The sequence below is a fragment of the Vespa mandarinia genome, chromosome 22 (assembly GCF_050613455.1).
Source record: "Vespa mandarinia isolate Hongniang chromosome 22, ASM5061345v1, whole genome shotgun sequence".
Lineage (NCBI taxonomy): Eukaryota > Metazoa > Arthropoda > Insecta > Hymenoptera > Vespidae > Vespa > Vespa mandarinia.
Window position 1 is genome coordinate 497,169 of NC_140831.1, and position 17,831 is coordinate 514,999.

General features: G+C 40.1%; 1 protein-coding gene and 1 long non-coding RNA gene across 9 annotated transcripts in view; one reads left to right on the top strand and one right to left on the bottom strand.

Annotated features, from left to right (window-relative positions):
- The window catches only part of LOC118442821 (uncharacterized), a 404,525-nt gene that overhangs the window by 123,619 nt on the left and 263,075 nt on the right, over nt 1–17,831 (bottom strand). The window lies entirely within an intron of this gene.
- The window catches only part of LOC118442789 (CUGBP Elav-like family member 1-A), a 269,901-nt gene continuing 264,080 nt past the window's right edge, over nt 12,011–17,831 (top strand). For 3 of the 7 annotated variants that reach the window (XM_085663558.1, XM_085663561.1, XM_085663552.1), the window contains exon 1: nt 16,573–17,244. Coding sequence is in view for 2 of the 7 variants with exons in the window: in XM_085663552.1 (XP_085519678.1) it covers nt 17,234–17,244 (11 nt within the window). In the remaining 5 variants the exon portion in view is untranslated. Of the gene's footprint in view, nt 12,343–16,572; nt 17,245–17,831 lie in introns of those variants that run through there. The other 4 variants (XM_085663571.1, XM_085663567.1, XM_085663560.1 and 1 more) reach the window with 3 other exon arrangements.

The following is a 17,831-nucleotide window of genomic DNA, read 5'->3' on the forward strand; positions in this document are numbered from 1 at the left end:
AACGTTGCTCGTAAGATATTTTATTGTAGCTCGATTTCGAGTTTCCATACCTGCAATAAACTAGATCAAGCCCACGCTTTCCTTCGTAATACCCGGCTAAGGTTTCTCGATTGATTTTCTATGCGTTCAACCTGTAGCGTCGACGAGACGATTGGATCTTGAGTACGACAACTATCGAAAAAACTAAGCGAGTATTCGTTTCGTTTAAATCGAATTAACGTAAACGTTTCTTATGAGAAGAAAAGCTCTTATCTTTTCGAAGAAACATCTTAAAAGTCATCTATCGTCTTATTTCGATCGATGATCATGCTCTTTGTCCTACCTTAGTTCTCCGTCCTCGTAAAAAGCAATCCAAAATCTCGTATGGTGTCATTAGTTCACCGAGATAAGATAACGTGCTTTCACCAAAATGAATTACCTGTCGTTTCTTATCGCGAGAAGACATAACTTGCGGCTAAATTCTCTCCGTCGAATCTTCCAAGTAATCCCTTTTGCCTAAAACCGCCGACGCGGGAGACAAGTTCTTGACGAGAAAGAGACTGAAAATTTATCTTCGATTTAAATCAAATATGAAAAACTTATATTTAATATATATATGTATTCTAGCGATATTTCCATGGATCTATCCTTTTTACAAGAATAAGTTACAATCTATTTTACGTTCTCGTTCATCCTTTAAAATTTATAATTTGGTCGATGAAAATTATTAGAATCTAAGATATCTCGCGACAGCTTAAATCTTTTTGCACGGAACAACTTCGATCCAGCCGTTTATAAGGGCCGATAGTAATACGTCTCAGGCCGGATAAAGAAACGAAGGAGAAAGCTTATACCGGACGATATCAACGTCGTTCTGGCCGGTTGCCCAATACATCGGAATCGTTTTCACTTCGAGATGCTGTTCCAGCTTGTATTGACATCGACCACCGCAAAGACGGACGGTTAATACTCTTTCGATACTCTCCTTCGTCGCTTCTACAACCCCTATCATTACGTTCGAATTCACTACTAGTTCCTTGAATCGAAAAGGTTTTTGTAAACCGAACGATTTCGTTTAGCACAAAAACATCCGCTAAGAAACTTAACTTATCGGCGAACGATATTTTAATCTTTTAAAAGATAAAAAAATATAAGTAATCTTAAAGAAAAATCGATATTTCTATTGTTGTACATCTTTACATTCACATACTTGGAATAATTTTAATCGGTATAATTTATATAGTACCTATGAATTTTTATAAAATAGTTTTAATAAAGATCATTCTTATATTTACTAAACTTTCATAATCTTATTACCTGTCGATCATCATCTTTCACGTTTGAGATACTTTGGAGTATACTTTAACCGTAAAGTATACTCTTTTTAAAAAGGATAATATACATAGAGACAAAAGTATTTCGGGTCAAGCAGTTTAATTAGCATTAGAAGAAATTCCATGACGTCTCGTGGAACTTTAAAGAAAGTCGAGCGTATAATTCATTTTCTGCGAGAAAGTTATATTAAATTACTTTTTTCTTCGCGTACCTATGTTTTTATCCCTCTCTCTCTTAACTTCCAAAGTGTTCCACTTATCTTAACTTAACTTTCCTGAAAAACTTTCTTCCGCATTATGACTTCTCTTGTATCTAACGTGCCAACGATAGATGCGTGAATGATTACTCTAGGATTTCAATATCAAGGTCATTTTTAATTTAAAAAACTTTATTTATCATTTAAATTTGATGAAATCAAATGAAAAATGTCTTTTCGAAATAATAACTTTCAAACGCAACCCAACGATGAAATCTTATTACAAGCACTAATGAATTAATTTGATGCTATATTTAATGGGATTCGTAAGCTACGGTGCAATAACGTTTCTCCAAATAGATGAAATTCCCAAGGACGTTTTTGGTTTGCTCTATTTTATGCAACCCTTTCAGCTTTTCCCTCTTTCTCTCTCTCTCTCTCTCTCTCTCTCTCTCTCTCTCTCTCTCCTTCTGTCTCTTTCTCTTTTTCTCATTGAGAATTAGGAATTCACAATTTCACTAAACTGGTCTTTAAAGCGCCGCTCGAATAAGATCACACTTACTAGAAAGTTGGTCCGTAGCTACAGCGACATAGCAGTAAATTACTTATCTGGCATAGAATCAAGGAGGAATCTTCTAGTCACGCCACATTATTTTCCACGTTCGACGGTGTACAACGACGCGTAACGCCGAGAGACCCGAAAGAAACTTTTCTTAGGAATGCGAGCCGCTGAGGCATTACGTTTAACCTCAACGATGTGCCTCATAATTTTGACAAAAAGAATGATCAAAGAAAATTTGTACTTTGGTATAGGAAAAAAAAAAAAGAAAAAAAATCGAACCAAAATAGAATTCTTCAGATCTTTGAGGTATCTAACTGCTGATAAATAAAGCACCTATTGATTTCATGAGGTTGCTGATGGTAGCTATAAACTTCGACGAACTCACTCAGTTATGCATCTACCTTCCTTAACAAACGTCGTAACGCTCACTCTTGCAGCGTGCAAGTCGAATTGCAAGCACACATTGTAACAGCATTGTATCGTCGACAATGCGAAGCACGAAAAAGCTTTGCACGCGAGGCGTTCAACCTGGCGGACCCTCGACAGAGTCATACGATATTTAGTCGGACGTGTAACTTCCGCGAGCTCGCACCCGTATTCGTAGCTATCACGCGCACTCTGTAAAACCGAACTTGCTTTAGAATTTGTTCGTATGGTTCCACTAACTCGGAGATATTCGATACAAAGAGATAGAAAAAGAGGGAGATAGAGAGAGAGAGAGAGAGAGAGAGAGAGAGAGAGAGAGAGAGAGAGAAAGAGCCGCTATGAATCGGTGGATTTAGAATGCCACAAAAGTTTCTTTCTCCTGAAAGCCGACCTGCATTCGCCATGTTGATTACAACCGCTGTTGAATGTACGAACGCGCCCACATTGATATCAACACGATACGTTCCTACGACGTTTTGCGATAGGCAAATGGAAAAAGGCCCACACGCGTTATTTTCCAAAATTTATCCTCGTTCTTCTGGACGATTTCAACAAGTAATATTATTTATTATATCCTCGATATTTATAACATTGAAAAAGGATTCATAAATTCGATATGTTTATTTTAACGATCTCGTTTATATACCTATTGATTCGTTATAAATATTCTTCTAGTTTACTAGCAGCAATTGTTCAATGTTATCATTGAAATCGAATAGTTTTATTCGTTATTTTTTCTTTTTGCTTTTTTTACTTCTTCTCCTTTTTTTCTGTTATTTTTTTAATCTCCGCGCGTTCGTTCTATTATTTTATCAAGCACGAGAATCACGAGGCGAGGGATTTCTCGCAATGTTTTAATATTTACAATCTGCTATTTATTACCATCGCTAGATATAAAAGCATTGAAAATCTTTCTTTTATGAAACGGCTATGGATATATTCGAATTATTTCCGGAACGGGAATCCCGTCTCTTGTTCGTTTTCTTCTTCCTCATATCCTCCCTTCCTCAATTTTCAAATATTATACGTTATTTACTTGGATATAACGTTGGTTAGGTGGTCGTATAAAGTGAGATGTATACGTTACTGCGACACGTTACACGAGAGTCGTACCACACACGTTACATTATTTATTACTTCGCGATCATTTGTACGAACCCGAATATTCCATTCGTTTTACTCCTCTTCCCTATTCAGACGAACGAAATTCACTTCCGTACCTGTTTCCAGTATCCAGAATCGTTGGCCGCTACATAGCTAAAATCGAATAAACGTCTAGTTAAACAGTGAAAAACGGACTTGACAGTGAACTCGTATATCTTCGATCGTTCTCGCAAATTATCTTGTTCGAGATATCCCGCAAAAGTGCATATTTAATATGTATTATCTTACGTGTACACTTTAGATACTTTCATTAAAAACTTGAAATTTTGAAGACACGTACTGTACGAGTTATAAGGAAACAAAAAAAAAGAAAAACAAAGAACAAAATAGATAGAGAGAGATAGAGAGAGGAAAAAGATGTCGAACGATCGTATTAAATGACGCGACAAAGGAAGGCATTGTGGTATCGAATATATCGGAAGCATTTGCTCGGTCGAACTTTACGCGCGATTCATAAACGCATCGTTTCCTTTCCACCGTCTGGAGCTTCGCGTAAGGCGTTCGATCGTGAAGGCTTCTTTTCTACGAAAGGAAGGAAGGAAAGAAGGAAGGAAGAAAGAAAGAAAAGAAAGAAAGAAGAATAAGGGAGAAAAAGAAAGAAGCCGAGCGAAAGAGAAGAAAACGTCGATCGTAACGTCCGTGTCTTGGTCGGGCCGTTTCCCTTTTGCTGAGAATCTATCGCGTCGGGCCATCCCTCCGTATTACACGTCTCTCCAGTCCCGAAGTACTCCCCCAAAGCACCCACGTCGGCCGTTCTTCCTTCGACGCGTTCACCTTCCTCGCACGCTCCACCCTTATCGATTTCGCCCGGTATACAAATCCACCTTCAGGTAACATTAGTCACTCAGCGCTTCCACTGACACACAGTGCTGTTCCGGATAGCGGACCCTGCGGAGTTAGACTCGGGGGCCGTAGAATCGAGATCCTCTTCCTGCCGTTCCTGCTAGCACCCTTACACTCGCTCGATATTTGTAGTGGTGAACCAGCATGTACGTATACGAACTTGCAAGATTACCCTATCGTTCCGTCTTCCTTTGATCCCTACGATGCTGGAACCCTGCTCTCTCTCTCTCTCTCTCTCTCTCTCTCGTTCGTCTGCCTTCGACTAACTCGCTTCTGCTCACCCCTTCTATCCTGCTCTCTCTCTCTCTCTCTCTCTCTCTCTCTCTCTCTCTCCCCATCTTTCTCACTACGCTCTACCTTCGAGTCTCTCTATACGACTACACGTGTGTACACGTATCGTATCTACGTACGTATGCGTATGCGTGTACGGCCGTCCGTATACTTGCGTAGCTATAGGCCATCTCTCTTCCACCCCGGTGACAGTTACAAACGACGCGTTATCTATAAGGATTGTACCCCGAGAGGGCGAAAATGGCGAGCACCTGCTCGCTCTATATCCAACCCTCGTGTCAAACCCTCTCCCGGCTTTACTCCCTGTCTCCTTGCTTCTCGCGTGCGCGCGAGCGCGAGTCTTCCGCTACTCTATAAACTCGTGTCAATGGGAACGCAATCACCTCCAACCCTTTTCCAAGTCGCCCTTTCGAGAAAGAGAAAACTGACTGGGGCCGAGGGTGTTGAAAAAGTGTGAGGGTGAAAGAACGAAGTCGCGTCCAAAGAGAGAGAGAGAGAGAGAGAGAAAAACTACGACGACTCCTGTATACAAATGGAGGAGGCTGTCCGTGGCTCGAGATTAAGTCGAAATGTCGACGGAAGAGGTCGAGCACGAATTTCTTCAGATTTTCCCGTCCACTCTATTGCTCTCGCGCGCCATTGAGATACTTTTTCCAAGTTCGGTCGACTTATATTGAGATTTCTACGTGAGATTCTTGCAAAAGCATGTCGACAGCTGAACGGACGGACAAGCGAACCAACTCTTACGATTTTCGTTTGAATATTGAAACGGTTCAAGTTTAATCGTGTTCTCGATCGCGATAACAATATTTTCGATTGCTATGACGTTCTAAGCCGGCCGAAAGAGGATTTAGATTCGTCGTGACATTGATACGAGTACACGTTCGCATCTTCGAAATAAATTCCACCTGATGTTGCAATCGGCGAACTAATATCTTCGAATTCACTCAACGATGCCAACTCGTCCGACAATGTTTTCCTTGTGTCGCAAGTGCTATTAAGCAATCCCACGATTCCGATATAGTTTCGATATAGTTGATCGCATTTCGAGATCATGAGATTTTCTCAGATCGATATCATACCTACTTATATGCCTAAAGGATGTTTCTAAGATAACTCTAAAATAGATTTATTAATCCACTATAATGGTCAATTTATAAATGTCAGATATATTTTGAAAGTTTTCATAGAAAATATACATATATAATTGTCTTATTGGAGCTATTACTGGGCTGATAAAATTAAAATATACCGAAGCTTCGTTGCCACATTTGGGCTCGATCCTATCGATCATGCTGCTATAAACTTGCCAGACGTTTTTAAAAAACTCAATCCATATAGAAAAAAGAAAGAAAGAAAGAAAGAAAGAAAGAAAGAACAAAAACAAAGAAAGAACAACCGCTGTAACTCAAAGAGTAAACATTTCGTAAAACCTTCTTTATTGTAAGGCAGATCATAATGGATATCGTATGAAAGTTTTTCGATCTACTTTTGAAACACCCTGTATGTAAAAGAGAGACGAGTCATGCTCGGAATTCTCGTTCTTTAGGAAAAGCGAAAGGAGAATATTAGAAGGAGGAGCTTGCTCGCTCGACCACAGCGCGCGAGTAAAAGCTCAGGCGAATCCCTTGCCAATGCACCCGAGTAAATATAAGCGTGACGCGGATCTTGGCACGAACCGGCCGAAAACGTTTTCTCCACCCACACTTCATCCATTATTCGGTCGAACAGGTGTGCGTATTATTACTGCGAGCCGAGCGTGGAATTCGCGCGTCCCTCACATATTCTCCCTCGCTTATTCACTCGACTCCGCCTATACGTCTATCTTTCACTCGTACACGATCGCATTACACGTGGTATATGAAAGTGTTGCACCGCCCTTCCTATGACTTGTTCTGTCATCATTATTGTCCTCAGAAATGTGACTCTCACTCATAAAAACTACTAATGATTCCTGAGAAGAAAGATGACGAAATGTGAGACGAGAACGTACTTATTGCTTCGTTTTTTCATTTACTAACGAGATACTTACACGTTTAATAACGTGAGATAAGAAAAAAGGAAAGAGAAAAGCATAAAAAGATATCGAAGAGGAAAGAAAACAAAATCAAAGAGATGTTTTAAAAAAATGACAAAGATTTGATTCTATTCGAATTGGTCAAGAGAACGCATTAAAGAAATTTCGTTATTTACCAAGAACACATCCTCTTCTATCCGTGGCTAAGTAAATTGATAAGCATTCGCGATAGATGTATTTCATACGGATGACCGTTATCGAAGCGGGCACGAACATGCCAGTAAAAATAGGTGGCAGAGAAACATTCCAGTGAGATAGTCGACATGCGCTGAACTTTTGACCTCGTTTGCATACGTAATGCTTGATAAGTTTCACTATATGCTTGTCCCACGGTTCGCATCTTTTACTTATATTCCGACTCGAATGAACGACCGATACTTTCCTCCTTTGTGGATACACGAGGAATGGGTTTTCGACGAGGAAAAGTAAAAGAAACAAAGGGAAAGAAAAAAAAAGAAAAAAAAATATAAATAAAAAAAAAAAAAAAAAAAAAAAGAAACAAAAAGAAAAGAACGTACGAGGTCAAGTTCGTTTTTTCAAGACTCGTCGTCATGATCGACATAAGCAGCAAAAACTTTTGCAATTAGCCGAATATGAATGCAACGAAACGATCGTTTGGAAGTTCGCGGCAGGACTTAAATAGAAAGTCGTCTCAAGAATAATGGTTGGTCGTTATTTGGAGAATCGTTTTCTTTCGAAAAGCATTCCTACGGGCAACCCAAGAGAAACGAAGGAAAGCGAAGAGAAAGAAGAGAGAGAGAGAGAGAGAGAGAGAGAGAGAGAGAGGGGAAGATAAAGAGACTGAGGAGTGCAACGACCAACGGAATTCAAGCTGCGGACGCTTTCGTAGAGGAACGGCACGGAAGGAGATAGCTTTCTTGCGGAACGAAACTTTCACTATTAAATACTAATTCGGCCTAGAATCTCCGAGGTATTGCTCTTTCCCTCTATTCTCTATATCTCTCCGTTTCTCTTTCTTTCTCTCCCTCTCTCTCACGTTCTCTAGTTCGTTCGTTCTCGTATCGAAACTCGATAGCGGTTGCAGATTTACTTCCACGACCGCAGCGAATCAGCCTCTGGTTCCCCGCGGGAGCGTACACTGATCTTTGGATACGCGTACAGACATCGTTAATTGCTCGTACATTGTTGCTAATTTGCTAATAGATCGGCGAATAGTTCGACCAATCCCAATGGAGACTTCTCTAAAGAGAAACGACGAGATCTCCGAATCCGACACAGCTCTACGAATTCTCTTGAATTAGAGACGCGAAACGTCTAAAAGTCGAGAAGAGAGGAACAATGGTAGAAGAGAAAATTACGATGACAACGACGAGCGTAGATAATCGTGTTCCTAGACACTTTCCAATTCGTGAACGATCGTTTCGAAACTTTTCGCATCGAACGATCGTCGTATAAAATTGAAAAATCGCAAAGAGTCGAACGGACGAATGAAAACCGTGGTACTCGAGAAACGTAATATATCTGGATAAGTGATGAGATTATCGAGATATATCAAAGTCCTTTAAAATTGCGAACCTACGATATATGATTAGAAGCGTCGTCAGCCCTTCCCTTTTTTTTTTCTTCTTCGAGTACGACGATGAAAGGACTTTTCGTACAAATACCCGAAGGGACCCCATCGTTCGTTTGTTCATCGAATAATTCCATCGTGATTACGAAAGATGAGAAGAAAAGGAAACCTAGGCAGAATCGTTACGTCTATGTAGTTCATCAAAGTGATTCGTTGCCCGTACATCTCTGTCACAAATTAGATCCACGCTGATGGAATATGTACCTCGATAGAACAACCCTTTCAATTCAACGTTGACAAATATCGATTCTAAACTCGTAGAAATGAGAAAGAGAATAGCCTACCATTCGCAAAGTTTTTTGATCGATTGTTTTGCTATTATAAACATCGTCGATGAGAAAATGAATGAAAAGCATTAAAAAAAAAAAAAAAAGAAAAAAAAAAAAAAACGAAAAGAGCTTATTGTATTGCTTGTAAATCTAAAATAGCATTATTCGTATTCGTTATCGTCGATAAATAATAAATTAAATTACATCCATGTTCTATATAAACATGAGCAATGCCGATTATTATAAATAAAGCTGCATTCGGCAAACTGACGAGTTGTCGTAATCGCGTTGTAATCGATTTTCCCGAATAAGCAATTCATTTCAAATGCGAATATAATTACTTTCATTTCGATATTCCTTCCAAATTCGATTATAAAATAATTCTGATTTTCTATGCATTAACGATACGCTTCGCGCATGAAATTAATATAAGCTTAAGCCGCATTATTAATAAATATTCTAACTTGTCTATATATAATGACGCAAACTTAAATCATACACATTTCTAAAATATCCATGTACGAAAATACTCACTCTTTGTCTCTTTCCTCCGAACGGTAAAGTACTTCGATCGGTATCGTTCGCTGGAAAAATCTTCGAACTAGATTGTGTCGCGTAAAACGTTATCGGTGCTGGCGTTATACGAGAATACGAAGAGAATCGTGGCTGTACAATGGCCGAAGTCATTCGGACAAGAACGATCGGAAGAATCGACATTCAGCGACTTCGTCGAAGACGATAAAGCACGCTTCTCTGCGGTCGCATCCCCGAGGACAAATATTATTTTCCATCATGGATGCTTCCTCTTTCTCTCTCCCTCTCTCTCTCTCTCTCTCTTGACTGCTCTAAGAACCGAAAGAAAAGAAATAGAGAGAGAGAGAGAGAGAGAGAGAGAGGAGCTTAAGCATCCACAACATACGTTTTACCACGTGATGCGATCTATCACGGTTCACTTAATTTCTCATCTCGGTGCAGCTACACCAATGACGTTCTCGTTACTCTCCTTCCTCCAGCGTATTGCTGCTTCGCGAAAAGGATTTACCTCTTCTTCCATCTCGACGAAATCCGCTTCCGTAAAAACGCGACGCGTCTCGGCTGCGAATCGTCCATATACTGATTCCTTTCCAAGAGACTATGTTCTTAAATCCAACAACGTATAGGATGAAAGATCGGGATATAAACGTCTTCGCGTTCGAATCGATTACACGAATTTCATCCACGTAGAGTAAAATGTATAAGTATACGTTAGATTGTATTTTTATACGATAAAATGAGAAAAAGTAATAATATGATTAAAGTCACAAAATTGCAAACTCATAGACGAGCGAGATGCAAATGGAGAAGAACATAGAGTAAACGATAAAAGATGGAATGATAAAATAAAATCGGTAGGGTTTCGGGCTTCGAACGGCACATTTCACGCATTCGAGCGCTCTCGAATTGAAAAATCCGCGGACGGAATCGCGTATGAAATATTCACGAGCACGATGCCGACATGGCATCGTTACTGAGACGCATCGCGCTAGAAGTACCAAGTCCTCGACGAATTCGCGATGCGAGTGCTCGAGTAGAAGAATAAGGGGACGGTACGAAGGGAAAAGAGAGGGCCGTAGAAGGACGCTGCCTCGTTCGATCGAATTCACGAGCACTTACGAACCAACCTCTTCCGACTATCGAGAAAAGAAAAATGAAAGAGAAGAAGAGGAGAGAACGGCTTGGCGTAAAAACAGTCGTAGAGCTAAAAAGCGTTTTCGATTCATTCCGCGATGCAACATCTCGCGAAACTTTGATACTTTCTGGCCAAGTTTAACGAGAACATAGAAAGAGAAATGTATACCGTGTGTGACTAGAAAAGGTTGATGCACCTGAAGAGAGAGATGGGTTATCAAAATTGAGCGCAGAAAGAGGAGTAAAACAAGACGATAAAGGAAACACTTGTTATTTTCTTTCATTTCTATCTATGTTTCCTTTATTCACAGCGTTAAGCTTGTCCCTTATTTTGTCACCATCCTTATCATCTTTATACGATGATTTGAGTCATGATAGAAAATCGTTATGAGAAAAAAAAAAGAGTTATTAAAATGCGTGTTGTCTCAGAGAAAAACGTTATAAATATTAAGCGGTGCTACCTGTCGATAGGTATACGTGCACGATTGAGTATCCTTGTTCGTGATCTTCCTCATACTTTTCACGGTATTGATTCCTTCCTTCTCCTTCGTGAACAACAAACATCCGTGCTCTTGTCGAACAAACGAGATCGATCGGTACCCACATACATTTCGCGAAAATATGCGTCCGACCTTTTTGCTCCTCGAGATATCTCGTCCTCCTGAGCTCTCTCTCTCTTTCTCTCTCTCTCTCTCTCTCTCTCTCTCTCTCTCTCTCTCTCTCTCTCTTTATCTCTCACTCTTCTTTCATCCCTTTGAATATTTTACGTTAGATAAATATTCACGCAAAGTTGAAATTTCAAAGTTCCGCGCAACGGAAACCGATACACCTCAAATGTCTTGAGCTTCGTATATTTTACCTAACCTAAGAAACTATTCTTTTTTCTTTTACGATATTCTTTCTACTTATTCGACAAGTATATATCGATAAATTACTTTGCTCTTACGTTTTGCATATAAATTTCAACGTAAACGAATATCTTTATTTTCATTGCGATTGTACTTAAGAACATCAATGTTGTTCGATTAAAAATTCTTTTACGAATAATCGAGAATCAACATTGAAAGGAATAAATATAAATCGTCTTTATTATAAGGAAGATATAAATGTGTAATTCATCGAGATGATTCGATTCACGAATTGATAAAGCGAATGAGCGAGTACGAAACAACAAAAAAGAAGTTTCTCTTTTATTTTATTTTCTTCTCTCTTTTTCGTTCTCTTTCTCGCAAACGAAAGAGGAAATCTTTTGTTCCTTTGCAACGTCCCCTTGTCCAATACGTAGGGAAAGGATTAATTAATGCAACGAACGGATCTAGTTCGAACTCTAGCATCCCTCCAAGCCGTGTGTTCAACAGCTAAACATGCTACGAAGTATCTGTAAAAAGGTGAGTCTCATGGTCAGACTCGTGAATGTGTGCGCAGGCGTATACTTTGCGGACACTCGATCCAGTGGAAACTTTATGACGCAGTGTACGTTCTTGTAATATAGTTCAAAGAGAGATAAAGAACAAGAGAGAGAGAGAGAGAGAGAGAGAGAGAGAAATAGCCGATGACCAACGCAAAACTTTTAGTTACCGAGACGACTAGCGTAGTTGCTTGTATCGTGTCATGGATTACCGCGAGATTGCAATTTTGCGGGCAGAAAGTTCTTGTCGTTACTTGACAATGAGATTCTCGTTAGAGAGTTTGTTGAAAAATAATCCATCTTCTCGAAATAAACTTTCTTATTGCCGTAATCACGTCATCAAACTCAATAATGATTTCTATTACAGCATGTGCGTTTCGTGTGATAAAATAAATCTAAGGATAATATTAAGAACTATTTGTGTTATGTATCGTACATAAGCGTTGTACCTACAAGAGTTCGCAAACTTTTCGCGGAATCCAATTAAAACGCGGAACGCATCGCTCCAGGCTCCGTTCTACAACTTCCGACGGGTAAGTACTATTCTTCGTTGGGTATACAACGAAATATATATCGTTATTTCGAACTTTTTCAACAAACAACGAATTAATAATAGCGTTGGCTTTTCTTTACATCGGTAACCTCGGAAAACTAAATTTTCGGTTGGGCGTTATGCTCCACTTGTTTCCTCGAACCGTAAAACGTCCGAACCGTAAAAAAAAAAAACAGAGAGAGAGGGAGAAAAGAAAGCAAAAACAAGGAAAATCGCGTGTATACCATAAACTCTAGGCTCGGTATTTCGTTCGATAGATATTTATGATTTATTCTTGTTCGATAACTGCCAATCCAGCATCGAGTTTGGAAAGCTTCCGAGAGAACGAAATGGATGACAAGAATAGAGAAATATCTTTCACAAAGAGTGTTTTCTCGTATTCTCTAATTGAGAATGAAATATCGAGCTATAAGGTCTTATTAGAGAAACGGATAAACAAGCGATGGATTTTTCTAACGTCACGGTGACTCTTTCGAACAGCTCTTTCATCGAGGACCAGAAGTTTCGATTCCCTAGAGCCAGTGGCCGGTTCGTTCCAAGTAAGAAACTTTTCCAAAAGTTTTTTTCTCTTGTAGCTGGAACTTTCGTGTCAACGACGAAAGGATGATCCATGCTCGATCTCAAATGGATTTTTAAAGCGTCCCAAAGAAAAAATCCAAGATTTCAATGGTTCAACGTGAGAGAACGTTGAACTATCTTTGAATTCTATGTAGATAAACAGACAAGTATATATGTATCTCCCGTAACATCGTAAATAATATTTTTCGGATGTCCCATTTGTCGATCCGTTCATATTGTAAATTTTATCGGATGATCTATCGGGCAGCGGGCAATGATCGATGTTGCTCAAAATCCTATTATCGCGACGGTAGAAGCGTGTTAATTAAGTATACTTCGTGACGATGAATCAATTCGAACGTAGAACTTTAAATATCCACGTGCATAATATTCAAAGTGCAGGGCGAGTGTAAATTTACCACAATACGCGATATATATCGGTTGTTCCCATGTACGTCGTCCGATGTAATCTGGACTCGGTCATTAAACTGCAATATATGCGATGTGAACTCGCGCACGGAAAGTGACGTTATTAAATGTATCTACAGTGCATACATAGCAGTAACAATTGGGAAAATAGAAAGCAGGACACACATTCGAAAACTTTTTAATGCCGATTGTAAAAAAGAAAAAAGAACTTTAGAGATATATACGCACATATCTACATATGTACTTACACTTCATTAGCCGTTTCACGTGTATACAATCCTGTCTTACCAATTGAAACATTTTAAGCGCCTAATCAGCGGATTAACTCCGTCGGAGTCACACCGCAACTCGAAATTCGATTACTCTCGATACGAAGCAGTAACAAGGGTGTGCGGTGCCGAGCCGCAAGACTCCGTCTTCCCTCGTGAATCGAAGTTCATATTTCTCTAAAACGTACGCCACGCGTAGCGAGCGTTTCTAGTCTCGTGGTTTTACCCTGTGTAAATCTAACGTTAATGCAAGACGGTCGGTACGTCCGTACGGTTGAAATAAAGCAACACGACTGACTGGATATCACGGGCGAAGGACAAAGAGATATACAAAAGGAAAGGGAAGGAGAGTTTACGGATACATTAGCCAATAAACAAGCAATCGTGTCGAAGAAGAAGACTTTAAAGGTCACTCGAATAGACGCTTTATGTTTTGCTTTGAAGTGACTCACTTTACGACCGTAAAGTATCATAAACCAGTGTTTTCCTATACTACGTTTCTCGTTTATTTATCCTGTTATTCCGACCATTGAACCTGCCTGTACGTTAACTTTTCCAGCACTCGTATAAATTTAAGAGTCGTTCCTCTTGAAAATGCGCGTATATTTTTCTCCCTAGCGGTCCTCTTCTTTTACCCCCATCCCTATTCCAGTTCCTCACGCTTCTCGTTCGCCTTTTTGCAAGAAGAAAGAAAACCGTATTGTCATATGCTCCGGGATATCGCATCGTGAATACGTACGTATGCATGTAAGTACGTACAAACGTACATATGTACGATGTATAAACGTACGCACAAATGTAAGCACACGCGAATAACATAGGCAACGTTATTTACGAGCACGGTTTGCCCCGTGGTGCCAATCGTAATTGTTAATTTAATTAATTTACGAGCGATAACAATAAGAAATCGATAAAGTGTTGCCGCCAATAATTGGCGAACGCTAATTTCGGTGCCTCCTATAAACCGTATGTTTCTCTCTCTCGCATTTCTATGTTTCTATTTCTCTTTCATAGGATTCCTCGTTGTTCTTGTTCGATCGTTATGCGAACGAGAACAGCGTGCTATTGTAAACTACATAAATTGGAATCGGTCGATCGTTTGATCCAATTCCCAGAGTTCAGAGTAGTTTACTCGTTTGGCCTTGATGTGATCTATCGATCTTGAGATATAATTTTTCTCGAAGTTTATGCAAAACTTGAACGTTGAACGATTCGACGAGTTTTTAAAGTTCTTCCTTTCATTTTCCGTGTTTAGAGAGTAAAAGAGATAACCACATGATACGCGTGTGTGCATTCGATCGTCGAGAAAATATGTTTACGACGATACCGTTGATTTCTAGTTTATACGTAATATCGCTAATCGCAATATAATATTATTTGTTTAATACAAATTGGTCTATATAGAATGGAAAATGAAGATAAAACCGATCGTACTTCGAAGCAACGTTATATCGAGTACCACGTTATATCGGAGTATGTATTAACAGTTAAACACAGTTATTCGAGAAACTTTAACAATTTTTAATAATTGTTGTTTTTCTCGATTGACGATCGATTGCAATAAATAAGTCAATAAAATATAGACAATCTAGGATATAAACTTTGAGAGAATTCAAAGCTCAATGGTGTATCGATGAAATGTTTAAATCGATAATTCAACGGTAGCTCGTATATGACGTAATCGCCGTTAAACTTTATTGCATTGGGCGAACGTAGAACTTCCGTGGGTGAATATTGTCCCGGTGCGATCTCGAACAGGTTAATTATCGACCATTGAAATGGTTTTGATCGCGAAAGTGTGGTTCCTCGTTAAATCCATTGAATTTATTTCGAACGGCGTCAAGCCATGATCATTGATATTTCGCATATTAGGACTTACAAGAGTTCGTTAAAAATTGAAGTTTATCAAATTCGAGGAAGCCAGAGTCGAGACGGCGATTTCTTTCTCCCACGAAATAATCTACCACTTGTCAGTTTTTGACCTTGAGAGCAAAATAAAGAATATAAGGCACGTAAATTTATATCATTGTGTTTATTATTTTCACGTACGCAGAGGCACGCGCCAAAGTGCGTCAGCGAAGCGTTATAATTCGAAAATTGCGGCGAGAAGAATGGTCCCGACGAGAGGAACTAGAACGTGCGTGTGGACGCGCGCGCAAGCGTGCTACAGACCGGCGCATTAACTAGCAAACTTGCGACAGTATGACAAATGATCTTCGAGGTCATTCGCGTGCGGCCGTCCACCATCGAGGTATAGACGCCACTCTGTGTGTTATGCGAGAGCATCGTAATGATCGTACTTGGATTATCGAAAAAGCACTAATAGCTTCAGCGTCGCGCGTTTACTCGAAACAATTTATTAAAGGAACTCTTTGTACAGGAGAAAAAAAAGTGGCGCATAATTTCTCTTGGCTCGCATGAGAAAGAAAACACATAACTATTATATCATGATATATTTATAGCAAACTTATATAACGCTATCTCTTTTTCGAATCGATGCTTCACAAGTCAGAGTTGCATCAGATATCTCGGTCCGAATGAATCACAAAGATCTTCCTCGAGATGTCACGAGCTTTCGAAAGTAAGTCCATATAGATAAAAGACGAAGACGAGATAATCCTTGCTTTCTGTTAAGAGTGAATATAAGAGGAACGAAGGAAGGGATAAAATCGGGTTTGTAAATAGAAAAGTGTCGGTAGTCCGAGGTCTCGATAGAAAAATGCGAGGCGAGGAGAAAATCGCGCGCTAATCTCGATGAAATGATGCAAGGGATAGAAGAGAAAGAGCGAGCGAGCGAGCGAGAGAGAGAGAGAGAGAGAGAGAGAGATTACGAGGGAAAGAGAGGAAGAGGAGAAAAAGAGAGATATGAAAACTGGTGGCGCCCTCAGCGCCGGCGGGAGCGTTTGCCGTTGGCGTCGTCGTCGTCGCGGCGTCGACGGCGAACGCGCCTGGCGCGGACTGGCGCGGCATGGGGGTGGGGGTGTGTGGCGTGAAGAGCCGAGACCGATCTACCTTAGTCGACGTCAAGCCGTCGCGACGCGTGCGTCTTCTCTCATTGTCGTTTTCTCGTACCTCACGAGACTCGCGTGTTCTCCGCGGCGCGCAGCGTGTCGCGAGCGTGTGCCCACCTGTTCGCACCGGAAGAGAGACGCTTCTACCATCTCACCCCTCCCCCCTACCCCCCATCGTCATCCCCTCCAGTTACGATTTACTTAACCTTCGAGTACTCATCTTCTTCTTCATCTCCCTCTTATTATTTTTCTTCGGGAAAAGAGATCGTGGGCAATCTAAACTTTTCATTTTCTATTACGGACAGGAACTTTGAATTTTCTCGGAAAAGGATTTTACAACTGGAAAGGGAGTCCTCTTCGTTTCGATAGTTTTCGAAAGTGAGAGAACTCGAGAGGTGTCGTCGATGTTGTCGTTCACGTCGCCGTTCGTGAGCCTCGCCTTTTGACCCGAGGCTCGCGAGCAGCGATCAAAGACGCGGTGTTTTTATCGTGGAACGTGTTTTCAACTGAACGATAGTTGGCAAGAGTGAACGAAGAGAGAAGAGAGAAGATAAGAAGAGAAAGAAAAGCGTGGACGAGCGTGGAAAATTTGAGGATCGTTATTATGGTCATCGGGTATGTTGCGAATACGCATACATACATACATAACATACATACGTTTATACATACGACATTTCTTCGTTCTCTCTGTTTTTTCGAGTTGATTCCAGTCGCATTTGTAATTCTTCTTTTTTCCTTTTCTTTTTTTTTCTTTTTCGTATACATGCACGGATAATAAAATATGTGTAACGTATGCACGCTGACTTCGGTGAAAACGCACGCTCGCGCCTCTTTACTATTAATTGAATTCGTTGTCCACCATGTAGACTAACGACCACGTTCTCACGTTCTATATCATATCGCCACGAGTTGCTTTTATTCCTTTCTATGCGTTGAAACAAACTCGTATTTTTCTTTCTCGTACGTATGCTAAGTGAATCGTGACGATCCGATCGAGCAACAGCTCCAAGATCGAACGCATTTATACCGTATATTAACATAACGCGTCCTCGAACATCTGGTTCGTGCGAGATAACGCATACGTTTTTGTTCGTTTCTTTGGCTTTTTATTCTGTTTTTTTTCCTTTTTTCTTTTTGGATATTCAAAGCTCCTTCCAATGAATTTCTTTGAGTAAATACGAGTCAGAAATAGTACGTATCGT